Source organism: Carassius gibelio, chromosome B25 (genome assembly GCF_023724105.1).
Source record: "Carassius gibelio isolate Cgi1373 ecotype wild population from Czech Republic chromosome B25, carGib1.2-hapl.c, whole genome shotgun sequence".
Lineage (NCBI taxonomy): Eukaryota > Metazoa > Chordata > Actinopteri > Cypriniformes > Cyprinidae > Carassius > Carassius gibelio.
This window is the reverse complement of record NC_068420.1, coordinates 9,887,773-9,910,625: the sequence shown is the minus strand read 5'-3', so window position 1 is coordinate 9,910,625 and position 22,853 is coordinate 9,887,773. Positions and strand designations below refer to the sequence as shown.

The 22,853-nt window shown below is 37.9% G+C and overlaps 1 protein-coding gene across 1 annotated transcript; it reads right to left on the bottom strand.

The window, feature by feature from the left end:
* Window positions 1–7: 7 nt before the first annotated feature.
* On the bottom strand, window positions 8–21,224 carry snrkb (SNF related kinase b). The gene is made up of 6 exons (XM_052597498.1): window positions 20,907–21,224; window positions 14,871–15,548; window positions 6,505–6,646; window positions 3,785–3,997; window positions 3,559–3,675; window positions 8–3,414 (listed from the first exon to the last, which is right to left on the bottom strand). Exons 2-6 carry the CDS (start codon window positions 15,457–15,459, stop codon window positions 2,232–2,234), a joined length of 2,244 nt encoding a protein of 747 aa, XP_052453458.1. The 5' UTR covers window positions 15,460–15,548; window positions 20,907–21,224; the 3' UTR covers window positions 8–2,231.
* Window positions 21,225–22,853: the final 1,629 nt, after the last annotated feature.

The following is a 22,853-nucleotide window of genomic DNA, read 5'->3' as shown; positions in this document are numbered from 1 at the left end:
ACACAAGTGACAGTTTAATCAGTTTTAATAAATAAATATAAAAATAAATTAATCTCATTGAGACACAGTCATAGTTTAAGTAAGGGTCAATGGGACTTAAGACAAAACCAAATCCGACTTTCGCTGTAAAGCAATTAAAGATGCTTTGAAGGATGGAGACCCATGTCAAATGAGAAACATCAAAATAAGAAGAAAATAAAATGCTGATTACGAAAATATAGTGCATGTCTGGTTTTACGTATATATCACTCTGCCCTCTGATTGGTCCAGAAGGCTGTACTTACAAATCATCCTAGGCCAGAATGGCTGTTCCTTGATTAAACATGGAATGGGAATGAAAATTCAAATCTCAGAAGTTATGGATATGTAATTTGTCTCTATAGGCCTATATTTCTTGCTATCTCTCCCTAAAGCACCTCTTACATGATCTATTCTTGTGCATTTGGTCAAGCTTATCTGTGGTGCAAGATTTCGCAAACCAAAATAAGTGTATTTGACATTTGGACTTTCACTGGCTACAGTTATGTGACAAAAAATAAAAATTCACCGGTGAAGAGTGCACTACGTATAGCACAGAAAATTAGGAACATGTGAAGTGACTAAATAGCTTTGACGTCCTTTAGAGTACCAAAGTAACAGTAACCACAGTCACATTTGCGATCTAAATGAGTATGTGATGTGCTTAGGCTGTTTAGGAGGTAAAACAACAGTAACTGCTAGCTTCACTCATGCCATTGCAACATACGAAGGCTGGATTTTGTCAATGTACATTTTAAAGTCAGCTACGCTATTTAGCATTACGTTAGCATACAGCTCTTCAAATGTATTTACAACTATGACACAAGTAACTACATGACCTTTTTGTCAGTCACCAAACTAGTGTCATCAAGCTGCTACGTTCACTGAATAAGATTTAAAATGGAAGGGATGAAATGTTTGGTATGTATACGGTGCAAGGGTCAAAATACAACATCATACCATACAACAGCATAATATGTCCAAAATAATCTATACACTGTATACATGACTGGATATTTCAAACAGCTTATCCCCTTACAACATATGTTAAAGATGCACCCAGAGTCAGATGATTAAAACAAAAATAGACAGAATGTTATGTAATTAATCTCCCTCGCATATCTCCTTATGTAAAAAACTTTGTCGCCATCTTTCTAAAAAACCCTTGATAACTTTCTAATACTTGATATAAGCTTCAGAATATTTCCAAGAATTAGCAGTTTTAAAACAAACTCTAAAAAATAGCTCCAGGAAGACCAGTCTTCTGTTCTCTGTTATATTATTTCCGTTTCACAAAAAGCCTCTTGTCATAATCTCTCAGAATAATCTCCGTTTGAGCCCTCTTTCTTTTTTTTTTTTTGAAAATATACAGATATACTTAGCATCTCTCCCTGGTCAGTCCCCTGCTCATAAAATGCTAATGCTATGCTAAGCTGTTTTGATTTAGCATGCTCTCATAACCATGCGTCCAAACTGCCACTGTTCACTATCAATGTGGCAAAGTGATCTGCTTCCTGTCCCACTGCCTAAGGGTAAAGATGACGGCAAACATGCTAGCATGAGACAGTGGTGTGGGAAAAATCAACAATGCCACAGCATGCAACTTGTTACAAGTTCTGAGTAAAGGCCATTGCCTCACAGTTGCCTGCAAAATGTCCGTCCAACGAAAACCAAAAATGTGTCAGGACTATTAAACTGACTGGAAAGATAGTACTTAAATCTAAACATCTACCGTTGTGATTGTTCATTATCTGTTCTTGTGTTGGCTTATTATGTGTTGCTCTGAAGCATGGTCTTCACCCACTCGATTAGTGATATGACTTAACTCGGTGGAACTCTTATTGTTGTAAAGATATTACAGTGCAAAATGACAAGTTATTGAATCAAAGCTCCTACGCTAGCAAGACATACAATATTACTCATGAAAGTCTCTGAGATAGCACAGGATATAGTGAGCAGTGTCAGTAGCTACAGGTGTTCGTATACACAGCATTGCCAAGAGGTTAACTGTTTACAGGAAAGCAGCAAGGAATGCTGGGTTGGGAAAGAAAATAAAGATATACAATAAGTAGATTGTGTGGAAAAGCACCTCTGAGGTTACAGTATGAGGTGAGAACACACTTTTTCTTTAATTGTCTGAACAACTCCGGAGTTGTAGAGGTTGGAGGGTTTCGGTTCATATCAGTTTGCTTCTTGATCTCGGGATACAATCTCTACAACACATGGCAGCAGTTGTACTGTGCAAATGGGAGGAGCTTCTCTTTAGAACTGGGCTGGATGTTAAAGGACAAGGCTTTTTCACAAAGCGGGAACTGCAGCAGACGTTCTCGCAAGTTTACGTTCTTGACCTTGTTGGGATCGGCCCGGAGAGAAGGGTCATTATTTGTGTCCCTGGTTCCCTGGAGGCCTTTTTGTGGTTTAGGCTGTACCTCCTCAGGTTTCTCGACTTCACCCGCAGTCTTGCGCATCTCCACCCCATCGGGACCCAGGTCCACACAGTGGTTCTTTGGCAGGGATCTTGGGGAACCGCAAGGGGTCGACACCACCCCAACTTCAAGCAGTCGAGATTTGGCTAAGGTGTTATTGTTGTTTTCTAGCATGTCCTTTGAAGGTTCACGCTGTCCCCAGCAGCACTGAACAACATCTAGTCTGGGAGGTGGTGGAGGTTCATCTATATTTGGACCTTGAATTTGTTCTCCTTCTTGCTCATCTAAAGACAAGCTACGGTGGGTGATAACACCCTTGTCCCTTCCTCTACTTGGTTGCTCTGTGTGGTTTAACTCTTCCAAATGGGCTTCAGTGTTTGGGGGCATCCGTCCTTGTTGTTCTATGGTGCCAGAATTGACGTGAGACACTGAATCCAAAGGCTTCTTCTGCTCCGTGATTTCTGACCCTTCCTCAAGTTCCCCCTCCTCAGTCAGAGTTTCACAGTTTCCCCTCACTTTACAAGACGCCCTCCCTGTTCTCCTCTGAGTCTCTGATTGCAAAGATATTCTAGAAGGTTTCAACAAGAGATCCGTTGAAGGAAGAGGATCCAGTTTACCTGGTGCCACCTCAAGTTTTATCTCATCCCTGTTCTGATCGTTTTCATCATCCTCGTCCTCTTCTTCCTCGCAGATCTGCTGTAAGGCTCCAAGGCTCTTGACAGTAGGTTGGTCCGGAGGTAGAGGGCGCAGACTGAAGCTCAAGCAGGGAGCCGTGCTGCAAAAGTCACTGAAGGAGTTGTCATGACGGTTGGGTTTGGGAGCCAGCAAATCTCCAGATTCACTGACACCTCGTCGGACATAGCCGGAAGACAGAGAACCGAGAGGCGCTAAGGGACCTAGAGGTGTTCCTCTTAGTGTATCAGTCTGGGGAACTTGGCTCACCAAGTCCAGTGGTTCTGACATGGGTCTCCTGTAACAGAGCCAACAACAGTACTAAGTATTAGGAACCTATGTACCAAGGGTTATGTGTTTAAATTATCCCTACCACCTAAGAGGATAAAACACCTTGAGATTCAAAATGATCTATGATGTGTTTAAGAACACTGGGACTTACTGTGTATGTTTTTGTTCAGGAGAGAGACTTGACTGCTCTTGCTTTTCTCGAAGGAGTCGTTCTCCCAGCAAGTAGTACGTGGCTGTGATGTGGTTATATCTGTCAGCCTCCAGTGCTCTATCACAAAATATGCATTTGCATTAACAACTTACATAATGCAACTCTGAAGAGTCCAGGCTATTCTGAGACCAAAGGAAATCTACAAGAAGAATAAAGAGATACCCACTCCTGAATGGCATCTCGGTCAGCAATGTTGCCACTGGTCATGGCCTGCAGTATGAGCTCGTGCTCCTCGGGTAACAAACTGCGGTGGGAGGTGAGCGGGGCGGCTGTGTACCCGACAGGCGAAGGGTCAACACCCTGCAACCAAGAATGGCCCTCTATCGCTGTCAGAGACGCTCGTTTAGCCGGATCCCTCTGCAGCATACGTGAAATCAAACTGATAGGAAAAAGGGAAAATAAGAGGAAGAGAATGATGAGAGATTGTTATTAGTTTTTTCACCAGAGCAGAACGAGAACATCAGACATGACCTTCCGTCGGGGGAAAAAAAAGAAATAAGAAATATCCCATCTTCTCAAACAGGCTTGATTTTGTCACCCTTCATCACTCTTGCCTCCATCTCACTTCATTTCGGTCTCACTCTAGTTACAATTTTCATACTTTCCTTTTCTAGCAATCTTAATAAATATTCTCTGCCTGGCTGACAGGCGATGATTGCACAGGCGCATCTTGCCATCAGAGGAGACGGAATGAAAAGGAAGTGCTTATCTTTCTGCTGATTAATATTCATGAGCACCTGCAGAGAATTGGTGCTTCATTGAGGCGAATGGAAAGAATACGGAATTGGTTGGAACTCTTGCGATCCAAGCTTGTGTGTGTATGTGTGAATGCACTGCAGCCAGCTTGTTTATTCAAGGCATTTGAGTGTTTTATTTCACTGCGGTACTGGCACACATTTCTGAATGGCACACAGATGACCAGCAGGGGGAGATGTTTTCCCTTTCGAAGTGTGTTTTTAAGGTCTCTCTCTGAGTATTTGTGTTTATAATCCCACATGCTCCATTGGCCTTGAGTCTCTTGGTGAGTTTAACCTCAAGACCTTAAATAGCCGCGAGGAAGAAGGGTGGGGAAAAAAGGTGAACAGCAAGATGAAAGTCTGCCTGAAGACTCAAGTGTTCTCCTCTAAGAAAACCCTTCCCATTAAAGGAAGCTCTTGATTGTGGTGGAGATCATGTGACCCAGTCATTATGTTTGGCTGTGCAGCCAAGCCCAGATGTCTAACACACACTCGTACAGACACTCTTGCACAATTGACTGATTCAGACCTAAACTCAAGCCTGAGAGCTGTTGCTTTGGGAATGTTCTGACTACAAACAGCTTGGAATAAACCCACTTAAAAATAACTTCACTCTGACAAAAGGCAGCCTTGTGTAAAAATCTGGTCACTATAGAGCAGCGGTGAACACACTTAAAAGAAGGCCTGTGCGCCATTTAGTAAAGTGAATTGACAATGTTTTGTGCGTTATGATTAAAGTTAACATACAAATGGAATTATAAGAATTTGTGTTTTTAGTAATACATTTTTTTTCAGTATGAATGACATAATGAAATAAAATGTCATATTTAATAAATGTTTTGGTGGACTGTAGTAAATTAAAGTGCATCCCAGAATTCTTTAAGTTACCCCAAATTGTGATTGTTTTTTTGTTTACATACAATTATGTATTGTATGTATTGATTTAAATTCAAATCCAAATTCCAAATCATGCCCAAGCCCTCTTAAGATCATAACAACATGATGATTCAAATAATATACTAAAGCTCAGTTAAGAAGTAAAGCATCTAAACAATCTGGAAAATCTAGTTAAAGCCCTTATGAAAATAAATAAATAAATAAATGAGTAAACGTTGCCATGACCGGTTACTTTCATTATCCGTCAACTGGCCCAAAGATGGAAATTCTGTTTCTGTCATAACTTGCTCCTAAATCTAACCTCCAAGAACATTTGCTCATCCAAACAGAAGCCTTAAATTGCTTGCTCAAGCGTCATTTAGAGAACCATAACCTGTGATTGGCTGATACAAGCGGGTGTAAACAGATAAAGTACAGTATGCTCACATGGGCTCCGGTCTACATGTAGGTATTAAGTTTAGCATGAACATGATACAAACTGGAGTGCGAGGGAGTGGTGTTTGAAAGCTAATTCTCAGAAGAATTTAAAAAAAAAACCCAACACCGTTCCAATGGCACACGGCTGTGAAGGACATCTTAAAAACTAGTCTATTTATTCAAGCATTTTGTCGTGGGCATGTATCAGATCAGGTCTTTGTGGAAAGGTTTTTACCAAGGTCATGTCCTTGGTAATACTGGTTTCCAGAAATAGTGAACTCAACAACACCAGCATGGAAAGAAAAGACCACTGATACATGACATCTGCTGACCCTGAAGAAAACACTCAGCAGGTTTAATAAAACTCGTTACATAATGCCCAACAACTATCATGCCAAAGAAAAGACTGTTTAGATATCAACACAAAAACATCTATTTCTGTCTTGTTTCCCGGTGAACGCATTTAAACAAGTTTCATTTATGTCAGAATAACATAGATGATAGCATTGTTGTAACTTGTTTCCAAATAATAAGTCTTAAATTTATACCCCAAATGTTTTTTCTTGTTTTATGCATAAATGTATAATTAGGTTCATGCTTTAAAGAAGAAAAGAACAAATGCCAATTGAGTAAGAAAAATGAGCTAATAAAACAAAATACGTTGTCAGTAAACAAGTCTTATGTTTAATGTAATTTTGCCTAAGGTAAAAACAACATCATAATGAAAAAGGAGTGTATAAATACACAATGACCTCCAGCGTTCTGGATTAAATCTGAGAAATCTGTTTTCAAGCTGCGTGTTTGAAGAAAATCAAAGCTCAGACGACATACGTACTCTTTGCATTCTGGAGAGACGTGGTTTGGCACATTGTAGCGACAGTCCATGATCATGATGAGGGTCTCGCTGTCATTGGCCTCTTGAAAGGGTGGGTGTCCACAGACGAGCATGTAGAGGATCACACCCAGTGACCAGATATCTGGAAGACACACGATAACAGACTTGAACTAAAATAGTTCTTATTTATTTGAAACATTTATTTGTTTTAATTGCAGTGCAGGATCCAAATTGTAATTTAAATGAGAAAAAAAGTTGACTAATATATAATATAATATAATACAACATAACTTTATGACTAAGTATGTTTTTATATTTAAATATCTATTTTGATTTATATTAATATAAATGCTATATCACTTTGATTTCAAGATGCAATGAGCAAATCAAATTGTTGTCAGAGTAAATATTTATACCCCTAGAAAGAAGTGTAACAGGAAATGTACAGAAAAGAGGAATGGTTTTATCCGACACGGTTCTCGTGACGTATTCAAATGATTAAAACTGACTAATACACGAAGAGAGGTTAAGTGAAACTAAAACGTGAATAAAACCAGCCTTAAAGGGGTCATGTGATGCGATTTCAAGTTTTCCTTTCTCTTTGGACTGTTACAAGCTGATTGTGCATAGATAATATCCCAGAAGTTGCAAAGACAAAAGTCTCAAAACCAAAGAAATATTCTTTATCTAAGTTAAGACTCTGCCACGCCCCCTGAAACAGCTCGTTCAAACACGCCCCCACATGAATGCGTCACTATGTGGAAATATTTGCATAATGCCGCTCAAATGTTCACGCAATGAAAGAAGGCGTGGTTTCAGTAAACGCAGTTAGTGTTAAAGCAGGAGAGATGCTGTGTGTATCTAGACGAAAGCAAAAGCACTTTATTTGGCCCTCCGAAAGAACATGCATTTAGGAATCTTTAAGATTACTTGCAGCAAAACAGCAACTCATTTTATGGACGAAGATTTCGTGAACCTAGGAGAGGAGGTAATTCCGACTATGCTACGAAAATCTGGCGCCTCTGAATCAGCTACTGTAAGTATGTGCTTATTAGATTTATTAGTTTAAGTATTTGCTATTGAATGTTCAAATGCAAAATTTTGTGCGCGTCTGTGTGTGTGTGTGTGTGTGACATAGAGAGGGGAAACAGTGGAGTCAGTTGTCTTAACCGTCCGTGGCTTGTGTACTGCAAACACATACGAGCTTCATCACTGTGTCTGTCACGCGACTCTGTTTCTCTTTCGCCTTGAACTGATGGTAAAACTAAGGACATTATTAACTCTTTACATTTATTTTGAAAGATGAAGCTCGCTATTATGGAAAGGGGCGTTACATTTCCGACGAGTGCTTGTGGTGTCCAATCACAATGCACTGGGTCAGTTGACCAATCAGAGCAGACTGCACTTGTCATGAGGGACTTTGCAGAAAATGACGTGTTTGAGACCTACAATAATGTACAGTATTTAAAATAAAATGTGTTTTTTGAACATTAAAGCATGTCAACATATTCTGTTACACCAAATACACAAAATAATGATCTTTAAAAAAAAAAGACTCCCTATCCAAAAAATTTTCCCCATCCGACTCTCTGTCAACCAAGGATCCCAGGAAGTCTAACAGAACATCATGAACCAAGAACAGAGTGAACAGGACATGAAAAAAAAAAAAAGTAAGAGAGGGTACTTTTCCACGGTGGTGTTCCAAGAAAACAAACTTCCTCTTCTCCTTTTTTTTTTTTACTTGTGTGATATGTATAGGGCGTGTAAAAAAAAAAAACTTCCACATATAGGTGAGAGGTCTTAGCTTTTCACTTTTAAGTCTGATGATTTTAAAGTAATAGGATCAGTTTAGATTTCCTTGGATAGATCACTTATTTCATATTCATAACATTTCATTTAACCTTCGATTTTCAAAAGGAGAGAGTACTGAGAATGTGCTCATTTATAGTTTGGTCTAGTGCGCTGACCTGACCAGACGTTAAATACGGCTGACATATTCTGAGTTTCATTTTGGTGAATACAGAAATTCAGAAAAGGCCAGAGGATGAATGCAAACATTAGATCCTCCGAGATTAGTTTATTTAGTTTGAGTTATTTTAGTGATTAAAAAATATGTAAAAAAACCCTTTTCATTTTCCACCTTGATTACTTCATCATCCTCATCATAATTACTAATAAATCTAAATACTATTACACTATTAATGTGTTACATTTATTATTATTACCATTAACGATCATTAATAATAACACTCATTAATATTAAAACATCATCATTAAGTTATATATTATTAAATTATGTATCCTTTAAATTATAACAACAATAATAATATAGCACAAAAAAATAATAATAATAATAATTCACCCAAAAATTTATTTAAATTAAACTCACAAAAAAAGTATCTTCTTTTAAGACTTTATTTTAGATTTATCACCAGCAGGACAAAACTAAAATGTTTCGGCTCAAGACCTTCTTCAGTGCGTTGAATAATTCAGTTCCTCCATCCACTTTTTAAATCATGAATTATATTGACGTCATCATTCACTAGGCAATGTGAAGCTCTAGAAACACACATGTATATTGCATTCCATTCAAATGCTCAATAATTTCCATTTCTCGAAATGTTCACACCTATAACTACTTTACATAAGATGTGATTACACCCATGGCTATAACATGATTCACAGAGGATCCAGTATTTCTAACAGTTACACAATTAAAAATATATTAAGTGTATATTCATATTTTAAATCTGAATAAATAAAATAAAACGAGGTGCAAACGGCTTTGTGGACTTCTTGAACTTTCCCATTTAAACAACAGCTTCAAATCTGACATGCTGTTCTCAGTGTGTGATCAATTCTGTGTGAAAGAGCATCTACTGTGTGAATCAGAGCAAAGGATCAGTGTGAGAGACCGTCCAGAGAGACAGCATTGTCCAAGCAGTGTCTCTAACAATAAGCCCTCTCTTCTGCTCTCTGTACTGTGTGTTCCTCCGCAGATACAGACAGACACGAGCGCTACATGTCTCGTAATGTTATTTAACATCTATTGAAAAGCATACATTTTATTTTTTTAAGCACACACAAATGCTAAAATAATACACGTCTGGTTAGACATGACTCCAGAGTGCTATAGGTTTAAACTGCATAAAAATCATGATATCCTTGTTTGAATAAGTGCATTAATATTATATCTAAACCTTCATTTTAGTACTCAACTGATTTTCTTAAACTATCTTTAGCATTTATTCACACAAATATAACATGAAATGTTTCTTGTAAGAAAACCTGCCTTGACAAATAATGTTATGACTGGAGGTGAAAGAATTTAGTTTAGTTTATTATATCTTGTTCCATCTTGTTTAAAATAAAATAAGTCCCAGCAAGATAACTCTGTGTGTCCACAGTTTGAAGAGCTGCACACCTCTCGTTGTGCGAGTGCCATGTGACTGCAGTTTACACAAAATACATTAAACACCAGGAACTGCTGTGTGTCGATCTGTGTTGAGGTTACATAATGTGACAACTCTGTGACATGTCTCGAGACTTGAGGGAATTCTAAGATTCTAAGGATTCCAATTATAGTAGACAGCAGACTCTATATATCTCAGCTTACTGTAGACATCCAATAATTGTAGAAATGCACTGTTTTGAATTTTACAATCTTATCTTTATAAAGTTAAAATCTTTGAAAATTCTCTCTAATATGGAATCCAAGGTTATTTTTAAGTACTATATATATATTTTTTATCTATAGAATCTTTAATTTTGAAACTTTGACTTGTTGCTCAAGAAACACAAAAACACACACATACGTTGGGATGACTTTTCATTGACTTCTGTTGTTTACATTAGAAGTATTGTTACAAAGAGGTAGATATTTTCTAGCTCTAAACCTAACTGTCACACATATTTCCTGCTTGAATTTTTTTTACATATTTAACATTTTTATTTAAAAAAATTGGTCCCTACAAAACCCGTATGCATTCAAATGTTGTGTTTTGAATAGAGTGGCAATTGCAGCTTAGATGTGTGTGTGTGAGACTTAACTCTTGTGAGTGGATTAGAGCCGAGCAGCTGATTACTGACAATGAATAAAACCTCTCATTGAGCTAATGAATATTCAGCCGTCCACACACACACTGGGTCAGGCTCATGCATACACACACACACACACACACACACACAAAGAAAAGAATAAATTTTTGCACACACACATTTAGTGTAAACGGGACCCTTCTCTGTTCAGTCGTTCAGACATTAGATATCAGAGAGGAGTTCTACTGTTTCCCAGCTCTGTCTCTCTCTCTATCTCTCTCTCTCCTGCTACTGAGGTTAATGGCATCAGCTTGACCTAGAACTGCTAGACAAAAAGGCTTTCCAGATGAAGTTTCAGATGCCAGCCTGTGCCCAGAAAACTTCAGGAGCTGATTAAACCACTAGGCAGCGGGCCACAGTGTCAGACGCCGGGCACTGCCATGCCTTCACAAGCAATGCTGAAATACTAGCACATGAAATGTAAAAACATAACAGCTCGGGATGTTTTTGATTAAGTCTGTATTTTTGGTGCTAGCCAAATATCATTAGGCACTTCCAAGTTATAAATATATATATATATTTTAAATCACAAATTATACATTTACTATAATGTTAGTACTATAATAAGTTTAAGAAGAAGGTCAGCACATGTTGTGCTCTCAAATGCACAAGGGATCTAAACTCAGAGCAGATGCACAGATAAAGTTCATGTGAAGCAGCATTCACTGTGAACCGAGAGACTAAAAACGGCAGAACAAGAGCTTCATAAATTATGCTATAGCTCAGTGCTTTGATTTATTCTGAAAAATTGTGTAGCCCTACAAATGATATGCATCCAATTCTACAGTATTTTATCTGAGAAGCTAGCTAAATTAGCCAGATGCTAACATGGGCAAGTAGTGTGACATGCTCGCATCTTCAAAAACCATGAATTATACAGAGTCAGGATCCAATGAGCTTGTTTCACCAGAATGACTCAATGTATTCAGGCTAATATGCTAACTGCTAAACTACAGCTATAGGAAAGCTTCTCCACTGCGTTTATATGCATGTTTACTGTTCTTTTTGATTGACCCAGTAAGTTAAACATATGTAATGCATGACTACTCAGCCCTTATCTGCTCTAGTTCTAGGCTACCGTGGGTAGATTTCGCTTGGAGAGAGGTGAGACAACCCTTCAGGTTCACACGCTTCTAGTGTGTGAGTATAGCCTCCTTTGCACGCTTTGCTGGGTCTCAACGGAGACTGACCCACTTTGTGCAGATCTAATCCTGGCACATGCAGCCACTCTGAGAATTAATGTCCCATCCTCACATGATGCTCTGGCAGAAAATATCATACAAATATGATATTAATAATGTCAGAGCAGAGGAGCGGAAGGGCACACATGCCCGCTCCGCACACATCTGTGCTCTAGAAATCCCTAATGAACTGGAACAAGAGAGAGACAGCAAGAGAGACAGATGGGTTTAGTGTCAGCACTGTAAGTCTTCATCCTCCTGTCTGTGTCACAATGTTAAGCTCAAGTGTCCTCTAAAGTCTGTCTGTCTTTCTTGCTCTCCACCTCTCCTTCTCTGTATCTGTCAAACATGAGTCTCCAGCTTCATTGTTCGTCATGAGCGTTGTGTTTTTAAGACAGTGTGTCAAGCTAAAAATAGTAAGCAAAACACATCCCTAGATCCCTACATTCTGTTCTATTCTGTTGCACTCCAACTATTTTTGAACAAGTATTTGAGATGTATGAATGTTCCCATAAGAAACAAACCAGATCAGGGTCAGGGAAACCCAAAATTGGCCTAATTATTTCAAGTTTCACTAAGACCAAACTAAGTCAACTAATTATTCGGGCAACTTCACAATTAGTCACTTATGAAAATATTATGAATCTCGATTTTAAATCTATAAATCATTAGATCTTCAGAATCTTAAATCTATGAATCTTTTAAACTATACATCTCTAGAATCTGACTCTTTGAATCGGTTTTGAATCTTTAAATCTTTAGCACCTTTAGAATCTGAATCCAAGAATGTATAAGGTTTTTATAAATTTTTTTGAATTAATTTTTTTTGGTTTTTTATGCAATTTTTTGAATTTGTGAATCTTGCAACTTATCAATTTTTAGAATCTCTAGATGAGAATCTTCAGATATTTAGAATCTGTGATTTTAAGATTTTAATCCATGAATCTATGAATCAATCTACTGTATATATCCTTTCAGCCCTTGTATTTTTAAAACCTAAATCTTTGAAATTATGAATCTTTAGAATTAAAACTATGAAGGATGATGAATCAATGGAATCTTCAGAATTATTAAAATGATTAGAATCTTTAGAATCTTGGAATTCTAAAGATTGTTTGGAATGTTTGGAATCTTGGAATCTTCAGAAGCTTAGAGTCTTTAGAATCATTTGAATCTTAGAATCTCAGAGCAGTGAAATGGAACAGTAAATATTGCAGTTTATAGTCTGCGCTTAGCTCATATCTGTGCTCTAGAAAGCTCTACTTTACTGGATAAAGACAATAACAAGAAAGAGAAAGAGAGACAGAACAATTTGTTGTCAGTCCTGTTACTCTTCATCCTCCTGCCTGAGTCAATGTTAAGCTCAAGTGTCCTCTAATGTCTGTCTCTGCTTGCCCCAGTCTCTCTCTCTCGCGCTCTCTCTCTCTAAATCTGTTTTCTTCTCATTTCTACCGCTCTCTTTTGCTGTACATTGAGTCTCTGGAGCTTAATAAGGTGACTGGGTTTGTACAATGGAATGGATGATGGATAGAAGGAACGTGAGTTCACAGCTAGCCACATTCATCCTCCAAACAATTTTCAAAAACAAAGTCCCAGACCAAAGCTCTGCCTGACACAACAGAAAAATGTACAGCAGGAATTCTATACATTCTATACATCACTGTGGTCTGATAACATGGGTTTTAATGGTCTTAATTTCAATGGTGTTTGGAATCCATTTCACTACCCTTTATTTTCTGGATATTCAATGAGAATTTGCTGCAGGGATTCTGAATGCTGTCAGCTGATTCATGTGTAGGTCTGACCTGACACAAATCTCTTAGATTGACCCCTGGTAGAGCACAGATGTGCTGTTCATTCAGTAGAAGATTTTCACTCGGCAAACGGCAGCGCTTAAACCAATAAGAGACACATGGGGAGAGGAGAGAGGAGGATCAACTGGAGAAGAGACAGGCGTCCCGGTGTTCTTGTGACACAGACACAGAGTTTGTTGTGCAGGCCCGCGTGCCTCTCCAGTTTAATCCCATGTCAGATTAGTTGGACTGCGCTGCATGTAAAATAAGTGTCCAAAAGGACAGAATATAGCCCTTTACTGAAGACTGCTTGACTGAATAAAAGGACACTTTGGAAACATGTAAATAATTTTTTTTTTTTAATCTTTGAATTCCTAAAATCTATAAATCTTTGAAATGATGTATTTTTAGAATCTATGAATCTTTAGAATCTCTTTTAAATCAATGAATCTTTAGGATTAAAAAAAAATTATTAGAATCTTAAATCCACCAATCTTTCAATGTTCGAAATCTTAAAATCTATCCGTCTTCAAAACTATGAATCTTTGAAACTCTTTTAAATCTATGAATCTTTAAAATCATTAGAATCTTAAAGGGATAGTTCACCCAAAATTGAAAATTACCTCATGATTTACTCACCCTCAAGTCATCTACATGTAGTTGCATATGACTTTATTTTTTCTGAAGAATACATCAGAGTTGTATTAAAAATGTCATGGCTCTTCCGCTTTACGATGGCAGTGAATGGCACTCAAGATTTTAAAACCCAAAAAGTCCAAACATCCATCATAAAAAATGCTCCAGGGGGTTAATAAAGGCATTCTGAAGCAAGAAAAATACCATATTTAAAACTCTATAGACTGTAAGCTCTATCTTGGTATTCAAGCCTAGACGTAGGCATAGTCGTGTGGAGTAATTTTTATGATGGATGGATGCTCTTTATTTTATTTCTAAATCTTGACCACCATCCATTGCCATTATTAGGCTGGCAAAAGCTGGGACATTTTTTAAATTTAACTCATTGGGTAATTTTCATTATTGGATATACTATCCCTTTAAATATATGAACGCTCGAGACTATGAATCTTTCATTGTTTGAAATCTTGAAATCTATGAATCTTTGAAACCACGAATCTTCAGATTGGCTCAGATGTGATTATTAGGGATTTGAAATGCTTTTTGATTGACTGGCTGAATGAAACAACACATTTGGAAACAGACAGAAGAAGAAAAAACTGTGATAGAAGAATCTGTAGGAGGTGCAATGTCCAAAAAAGACAGTTTTGTCACTTACCTACAGCTGGAGCATCATACTCTTCGCCTAGCAGTATTTCTGGGGCGGAGTATGCTAGTGAACCACAGCTGGTCATCAACATGGTCCCGGGCTGAAAGTGGTTACTGAAGCCGAAATCTGTCAGCTTCACTGTCCCCTGCTGCCTGAAGAACACCACATTCTCCGGCTTCAGATCCCTGTGGACAACGTGCAGACGATGGCAGTAGGCTATCGCTCGAACAATCTGCGCAAAGTGCATTTTCGCCATGTCTTCGGCCACCCCGCCTTCGTGACGCAAGATGTAATCGTACATGTCACCTCCGTCGCCCAACTCTAGAATGAGATACAGCTTGGTCTGTGTATCGATAACCTCATACAGTCGCACTACGTTGGGGTGCTGGACGAGTTTCATGCAGCGGACTTCTTGAAGCAAGTGGCCGGTTGCTAAGTCGTCAAGTTTTGTCTTGTCGATGACTTTGACTGCTACCAATTGGCCTGTGAACACATGACGGGCTAGTTTGACCACAGCAAAATGGCCTTTGCCCAGTGTGCGGTCTAGGTCATAAAGGCCAGCGATCTTGCCCTCATAACCGCTTTTGGTGGCAGCCATTTTGGATCAAGCAGTGGAGGTTCAGTTGAAGGACTGGACTCTCTTACCAGAGGGAGCTAAAGGAAACTGGAGCTCTACTGATACATCACCTGTGGAAAAACAAAAAAAAGAAAGACAGTGAAGAAACAGCATACTGTATGTAAACAGCAGACCCTAAAATATTAGATATAATGACATTTTACCTCATGTACTTGGAAATGCTTGCTAAGACAACCACTCAAGCAACTGCTCAGGAATGTGTTAACAACCATAAAACTGCACTCTCACTTGTGTGGTATGGCTTAATAGAATGGTAAAAGGTTTCTGTATGGCAACAGGTTGGAAAACCCTTTAAGCAATCTTTAAGTGGGATGTAGTGCTCTTTGAATTTAAACAAACAGAGCTACATATAAAGGCGAACTGCACTTGACTTTCACAAACACGGCATTATTAAAGAGAGGAAGGCAAGTGTGTGAGCACAAGGTAAGTTGTCTAACAGGTTTATATACTGATCTTATGTGTTTGCTCAAAAAACTAAAAAAAAAAGTAAAAAAGTACTATTAGTAGTTACCTGTAAGAATGCCAGACACTGATCTTAAAATCTTTCGACCCCCCCACAATTGCCTCAGAAACAAATGACTATTATGGCCACACAGTGCTTACTTCGTAGACAACAGTTACTTAGAAACAGCATTTACTATTACTAAGAACTCCAAACAAACCCACCCTGTTACTTAACATAGAACTCCCCTATTATAATCAGACTTATATAGGGAGGGACAATAACTGCATGCCCAAACACGAATATGGCAGTCTACTACAAATTAAGGCGAACCTGGAGGTAATGTTATAATGCATGCTAATACAAAACCCATTCAATGCTGAAACAGCATGACATTAATTTTGACGTCACCTATTGCATTAGGCAAATCTTTTGTAATTTCATTGTATCATACAACTGACAAACATTTGTGATGAAGGAAATGTGTATTTAAACTGCTGATATAAATGCAAATGTAAGAGTTTAAGGGACTTTAAACATCATAAGTTAAAATCCAAACAAACTAAACAGAAAAAACACCCCCCCCCCCCCCCAAGAGACACCATAACCATTTAAAATAAAATAAAATAATCTAATACCCCCCCCCCCCAACCCAGAAAGAAAGACAATAAAGGACAAAAAAAAAATACATATAATAAACAACCCCCCCATAGAGATGATTGAGGGAACCTGGAAAAAAAACCTTACAGATAAATATGCTCTGATGGATTGGAAACAAAGAGAAGAGTGGAAAATGAGGTGAGTGAGAGGAGAGGAGTGCATTTTAGGACCTAGCGTCAGAGGAGTCGGGTGACAGATGCATAGCACAAATGGTGTAGATCAATACCTGTAATACGATATCATTATTAGGGGTTGTGAGCGATGTGTGTGTGTGTGATGTGATGAAAGGATCTGAATAGTTAATGACCAATAATAGAGGTTGAACAGAGCACTGCTGCTATGATGCCCATGTTATTGTTATTATTGTTTCATTAAAACCAAAACTAATACAAAAAATGGTCTTATATATATATATATATATGTGTGTGTGTGTGTGTGTGTCTAAGTTTGTGTCTAATACAGAGCTTCCTGCTTCTGACACACTGCTGAGCAAAACTTTGATGTTTCGTTGCCTTTTGTGAGATGTATTTATTTAGTGGTTGAGATTGAAAGGAAAACAGAGCTAGATGTCAAATGAAAGAGCAAAAACAGAGTAGAAGAATGTAACAAAGACCAGTTGGCCTCCATATTGAGGAAGGATAGGGCTGTCCACCCTTTCCATGTTCAGCTCTATCGTTTACAAAGCCTGACAGTATTTCCTAAAGGGAGCAGGGAGCACACTTGGTGCTTCCTTCTGATAGCGTTCAGGCAGTCACCCAGCATCCGTAGTTTAGAACGACTCTCACCGTTAAACAAGACACATACAAGCTAACATACACAGACATGGCATTTCCTTGCCTTCCTGCTAGCGAGGAACTCGCACATCAAGGAGATGGGAATCCAGCAGGCTCAGCGTTTCTGGGAGAAAATGTCCGCTGCCTGAGATGCTGGGTGCGGGTGACGTCTTTTGCCACCTGCTGCACGAGCATCAAAGGCAAGAATACAGACCCAACTCATTTGTACGCCGATACGAAACACAGAAAGCCATACGCGGGGCTGTCAGGAGGCACCAGGGGAGAGGTGTGAAAGGATGAGTCATCCCGCTTTCCCTTTTGAAGGAGGGAGGGCTGATGGACGAGCAGAGTGAAGAGATGTGAAAGAGATGCAGAGTTGGGGGGAATATAATGGGGTTTCCTTTAGATATGATCTCATCGCCCCATGTTCCCATTATGCAACATTCATGTTTATGAGGTCAGCGTGGTGCAGTGGGATCTTGAGTGCCTGCTGTTCAAAGTGCATTAACGTGTACACTTGCACAAACGGTAAAACATTTAAACCTCTCATCTATCAGAAAATATACTAGCACCAATATGCACATATTTAGAGAGTGGGTCTGAAATCTACATACAAAAATTTTCTTGAACAATCTGCATACGAACAAACCATGTGTCAGAATAGTTTTCAGTTAATCATTTTTGTCTAATTTGAAAAATATATTGTCAATTAAGAAAAAATTGGCAGCACATGTATGCCAAGAAACACTCCACTATTTTTGAAAATTGGCTCATTTTCCAACTCCCCTAGAGGTAAACACTTGTGTTTTACCGTGTTTGAATCCATTTAGCCAATCTCCAGTCTAGTGGTAGCACTTTTACCTTAGCTTAGCATGGCTCATTGAATCGGATTAGACCGTTAGCATCTCCCTCAAAAATGCCCAAAGAGTTTCTATAATTTTCCTATTTAAAATGTGACTCTTCTCCTGTAGTTACATCATGTAATAAGACAGACGTAAAATAAAAAGCTGCAATTTTCTAGGCTGATATGGCTAGGGACTATACTCCCATTCCGGCTTAATAATCAAGGAACTTTGCTGCCATATCATGTGTACAGCAGGCGCAGTGATATTACGCAGCGACTGAAAATAGTTCCCAGCAACTCTGCTATTGCTGCAACTACACAAATTAGCTGGGGACTATTTTCATATTTTCAAAATATATAACTACAGAAGAGTCAAGTTTTAAATAGGAAAATATAGAAACTCTTTGGGCATATTTTAGCAAGATGCTAACGGTCTAATCAGATTCAATGATCTATGCTTACACATAATTCCAAGTCTGAGGGCGTGAACAGCACAGAGTAGAACATCATATGTTTTCTTCTCGAAATTACGGTTATTAATTACAACATGGCATGAAAGCAGCATAAGTTACCAAATTTAGTCAAAATTCAAAAGAAGCGTGGAATCTGGGAAAACAATCCCAGAGTGCATTGCAATTAGCTTGAAGATTGAGTACAAAGCAAGAAATTTTAATTTTAAATATACTCAAGGGCCATTCACACAAAACATCTTTTTGTATTCCACTGGTCTGGGCGGACACATTTGACCACTGATCTTACATTTTGCGCATGAGATGGCTTTCTATGAATTAGTCAATAAAGTTAAAAGTTAATCTTAAAAAAAGTCTCACTTGTGGACAGTATTTAGAATATCGCATTTAGCTATGCTAATGCTAATGGCGAATTCTACTGAAAAATATGGCAAGTCAAGTCTATAGTGTGCTATTTGTTGCTGATGTAGAATGTTACAAATTCGTCACTTATGAGGTTACATGGCTAACAGGATGCTAGAAGGTAGCCATCTATATAGGCAGTAGACACTGACGTTGCATCATTTTACTACAAAGTTCATATGATGATGTTAATATATAAGATATTTTTATTACTTTTCTTTCCCTTTCCACTTCCAAAGTTTTACATTTTAAAACTAAACCCTTAAACTTAACCAACATAAGTTGACAATCAGTTTGTCTGCAGCATTGCATGACAAAGATCACAGCCAATTGGAAGAAATTTGGTCTCTACAATGTATTTGAAACTTGATCTAGGTGACCAGCGCTTCCCTCTTTTCATGATTCCTTCAGGCATGCCTTGTGATAGAGCTGATGTGTCTTAGGACACTACTGTGATACACACAAAAACATGTCTTCTCCTTTTTAATCTGAGGCACAAAAGAATCACTATGAAACCCTCAAACTTGGTAGTTTGCCAGGACTCACACACACCATATTATTGCACATATGCTCACACTCATGTGCACACAAAAAAACACACTGCTGAGACTAGGACTTCAAGAAATTACAATGATGTATGGAAGACCATATACAGTAGACAACAGTCTAATGGCTTTACCCAGAATCCTTTGGATCATATTACTAAGAATTTCACCTAGTATTCCATTTAAATTCCACAAAACCTCTCAGTTCAACAATAACAACTTGGCTCCAAGTTATCAGTTTTCATTTCACAGGATTCGCACACTTATGGAACAATTTCTAGCTCTTAAAATTTAAATAAAAAAAATATATATATAAATATAGCACACACACAAATTTAAATATTTCAAGAACTATATATATATATATACACTACAAATTTACATATTTCTAGCTCATGAATGTTAATTAAATAAATTTGTGTGTGTATCATGAATGTATTTTTATATATTTAGATATTTCATAAACTAGAAACATATTAGGCCTATGCATTATAGCTAATATTTAATAAAAATATAATGCATTTTTAATTATACATTTAAATACTTCATGAGCTAGAAATACATAGAACAGTTTTTAGCACATATAATATATAATGCATATTTTACATACATATTAAAATTATTAAATATATACTGTATAATGAACTGTAAATACAGTATACAATTAATATTTATTGACCTATGAAATGCTCTTTGTGAGTGAAAAATTAAAATTCCCATGACCTTAGCCACACTATTTTCTATTTGGATATATATATAAACAATCCAACCCTTTCTGGATCTCTATTCTTATCTGGTTTTCTTCCTCATACCTGCTGTGTGCAATGCTGTCAAATGCCCCTGGATGTCTCTAGAGCTAGGACTACAGAGCGGAGGATAGGGTGACTGTGTGTGAAGGAGAGAGAGAACCGAAATGCAGGCCAGCACAATGCAATGCCTCTGACCCAATGTTTGTCTGCCAGCCACATCTTCTTTCTTACCTTTATCATTCAGTCTCTCTAACAGCAAAAATAACCTGCCAGCTATATGAAATGCCCCATTTCAGACAATAACTACATACATAAAATAATAAAAATATCCATTATTAACCATAAACAATACAAACAATAACATCAAACTATTACACTCTGGCATGCTTTTAATAATCCCAAATGAAACTCAATGGAATTAAACCCTGCATTTTACATCCTACATATAAATGACGACTTTAAGTATTCAATTTAACAAATAGGACAGTCACACGAAACGCATTTGTATTCTATAATAACTTACCATATAAAGTGATACGCAGCGTTTCAGGCGTCTATATGTAAACAAGCATCCGTTGGAAATATTCTCAGCTTCCCGCGCGTATTTTCCTGCAGGCTACACCAAAAATTCGCTCCTTAACGTCTTCAAACGTCCGCTCGCTGTTGTTTTTATCAATAAATGATGCCCGCTGTCCGACCAGGACGAGGCATGTAGTGGTGCGCGCGTCGCTCCGTCCGCAGTGCTCTAGCGCTCGAGCGCTCTCTGACGTCAATGCATTCCAGCTTGAGTGAGTGAGTGAGAGAGAGTTGAGGCTGGGCCACACGAATGTTTCTGAAGTCTGAAGAACACTATTATGCAACTGGCTATAATTGGGTGAAGGGATCGACTGGAAAAACAGCACTCGAACTGACATTCCGCTCATTTATATGCGGTCTGGATCACTTTAATGTCAGAATGTATATGCAAATAGCTGACTCACTTTTGCACTCTGAACATTCTTAGAATGCCTGTAATGAACATGCAGGGTGCATGCAAATTGCGAGAGCAGATGAAGAATTAAATATATTTTTTAAGCTTACAGTAAAATATGGCTGTTGCAAGTTTGTCAAACTATAAAATGTTTAAAAAATGCGGTTTGGGTTCCCGAGTTCGAATCCGGCTCGATGACCTTTCCCAATAACACTACCTCATTCCCATTTCACTACCTGTCAGTTCTGATCTGTCTTATCCTAATAAAGGCAAAAATGATAAAAACTAAATCTTTGCATTGCAGAAATCAAAATGAATTTAAATAGAAAACAGACATTTTAAATTGTAATGATGTATGATTTGTTTTTGAACAAATAAAATACAGCATTGATAATGCAAAAACATAAAAAAAACACTTATGAATGTAGGCTAGTGTAACTATACAAAATTAATGTGATAATTTGTGGAATTCTGTCAGTTTCCATTTTTACATATACACATCTCTTCGTATTTTTCACTTAAAACAGCAATATATTACATTATAATTAAATTCTCTATAAATAAGGCATTTCATAGTTTTTACTAGCACTTAAAAATATTTATATATATTTATATTTCTGTATTTGGTAAGGTAACTTACAGTTACCCATTAACAGGCACTTTTACCATCTTATTAGCTAAAATTAGCATTTTACAGTGCAGATTTATGGAGTTTTACAGAGAACTCATCAGGTCACTGTGCTTGCCCTCAGATGTGCACGCCAACTTTGTGATACAACAAAGGTTAAAGCTTCAATAACAGCAACTGATTTTTTTTTAATGAGGTCAGAGTACTATATTAAAAGACTTTAAAGAGGAAATAAGAGGTTAATTTGGGAATTACTACTATTACTTTTACTTCACTGCAGACGTAGAATCGGTCTCAACAGGCCATGAAGGTTAACAGTGACAAATATACAAGCCAGATCCAAAGACATTCTTAAGATTCCAGAAGACTGGGGCAATTGATCAAGATTCCATTCACTCACTTCCTTTCTACGCTAAAGCAGACTGACATCCTCAAAACACTGGAGTCAAGGAGACTGTGTTGTCATCAAAACACCCTGTTTGAGTCACACTTAAATGATCAGAAAACTACATACGATGAATAACACAAGCCCTTCCGTTAACGTTTAACATGCATTGTTCATCTCTACATATTTGCTACGTCAAGAACAAAACCACATCCATGGGGGTTTTATTAGAAACAGGTTTGACAATGATCAAGTTGGAAGTTCTTTGCAATGAGTGTACGCTTTCATCTGTGTTAGTCAACACAGGCACAATGTAACTATGAAGAGGAGAGAAAGACAGACTCTCCCATGGGGAACAAATGACGTTCGTATATGGCGGAGACCACATTGGTTACTATGGGAACCAATGGCGTAACTTGTCAGCTCGATCTACGCAGGTTGCAAAGCCCACCGGATCTTCATCTTGCATATGAGGGGTGCAATAACA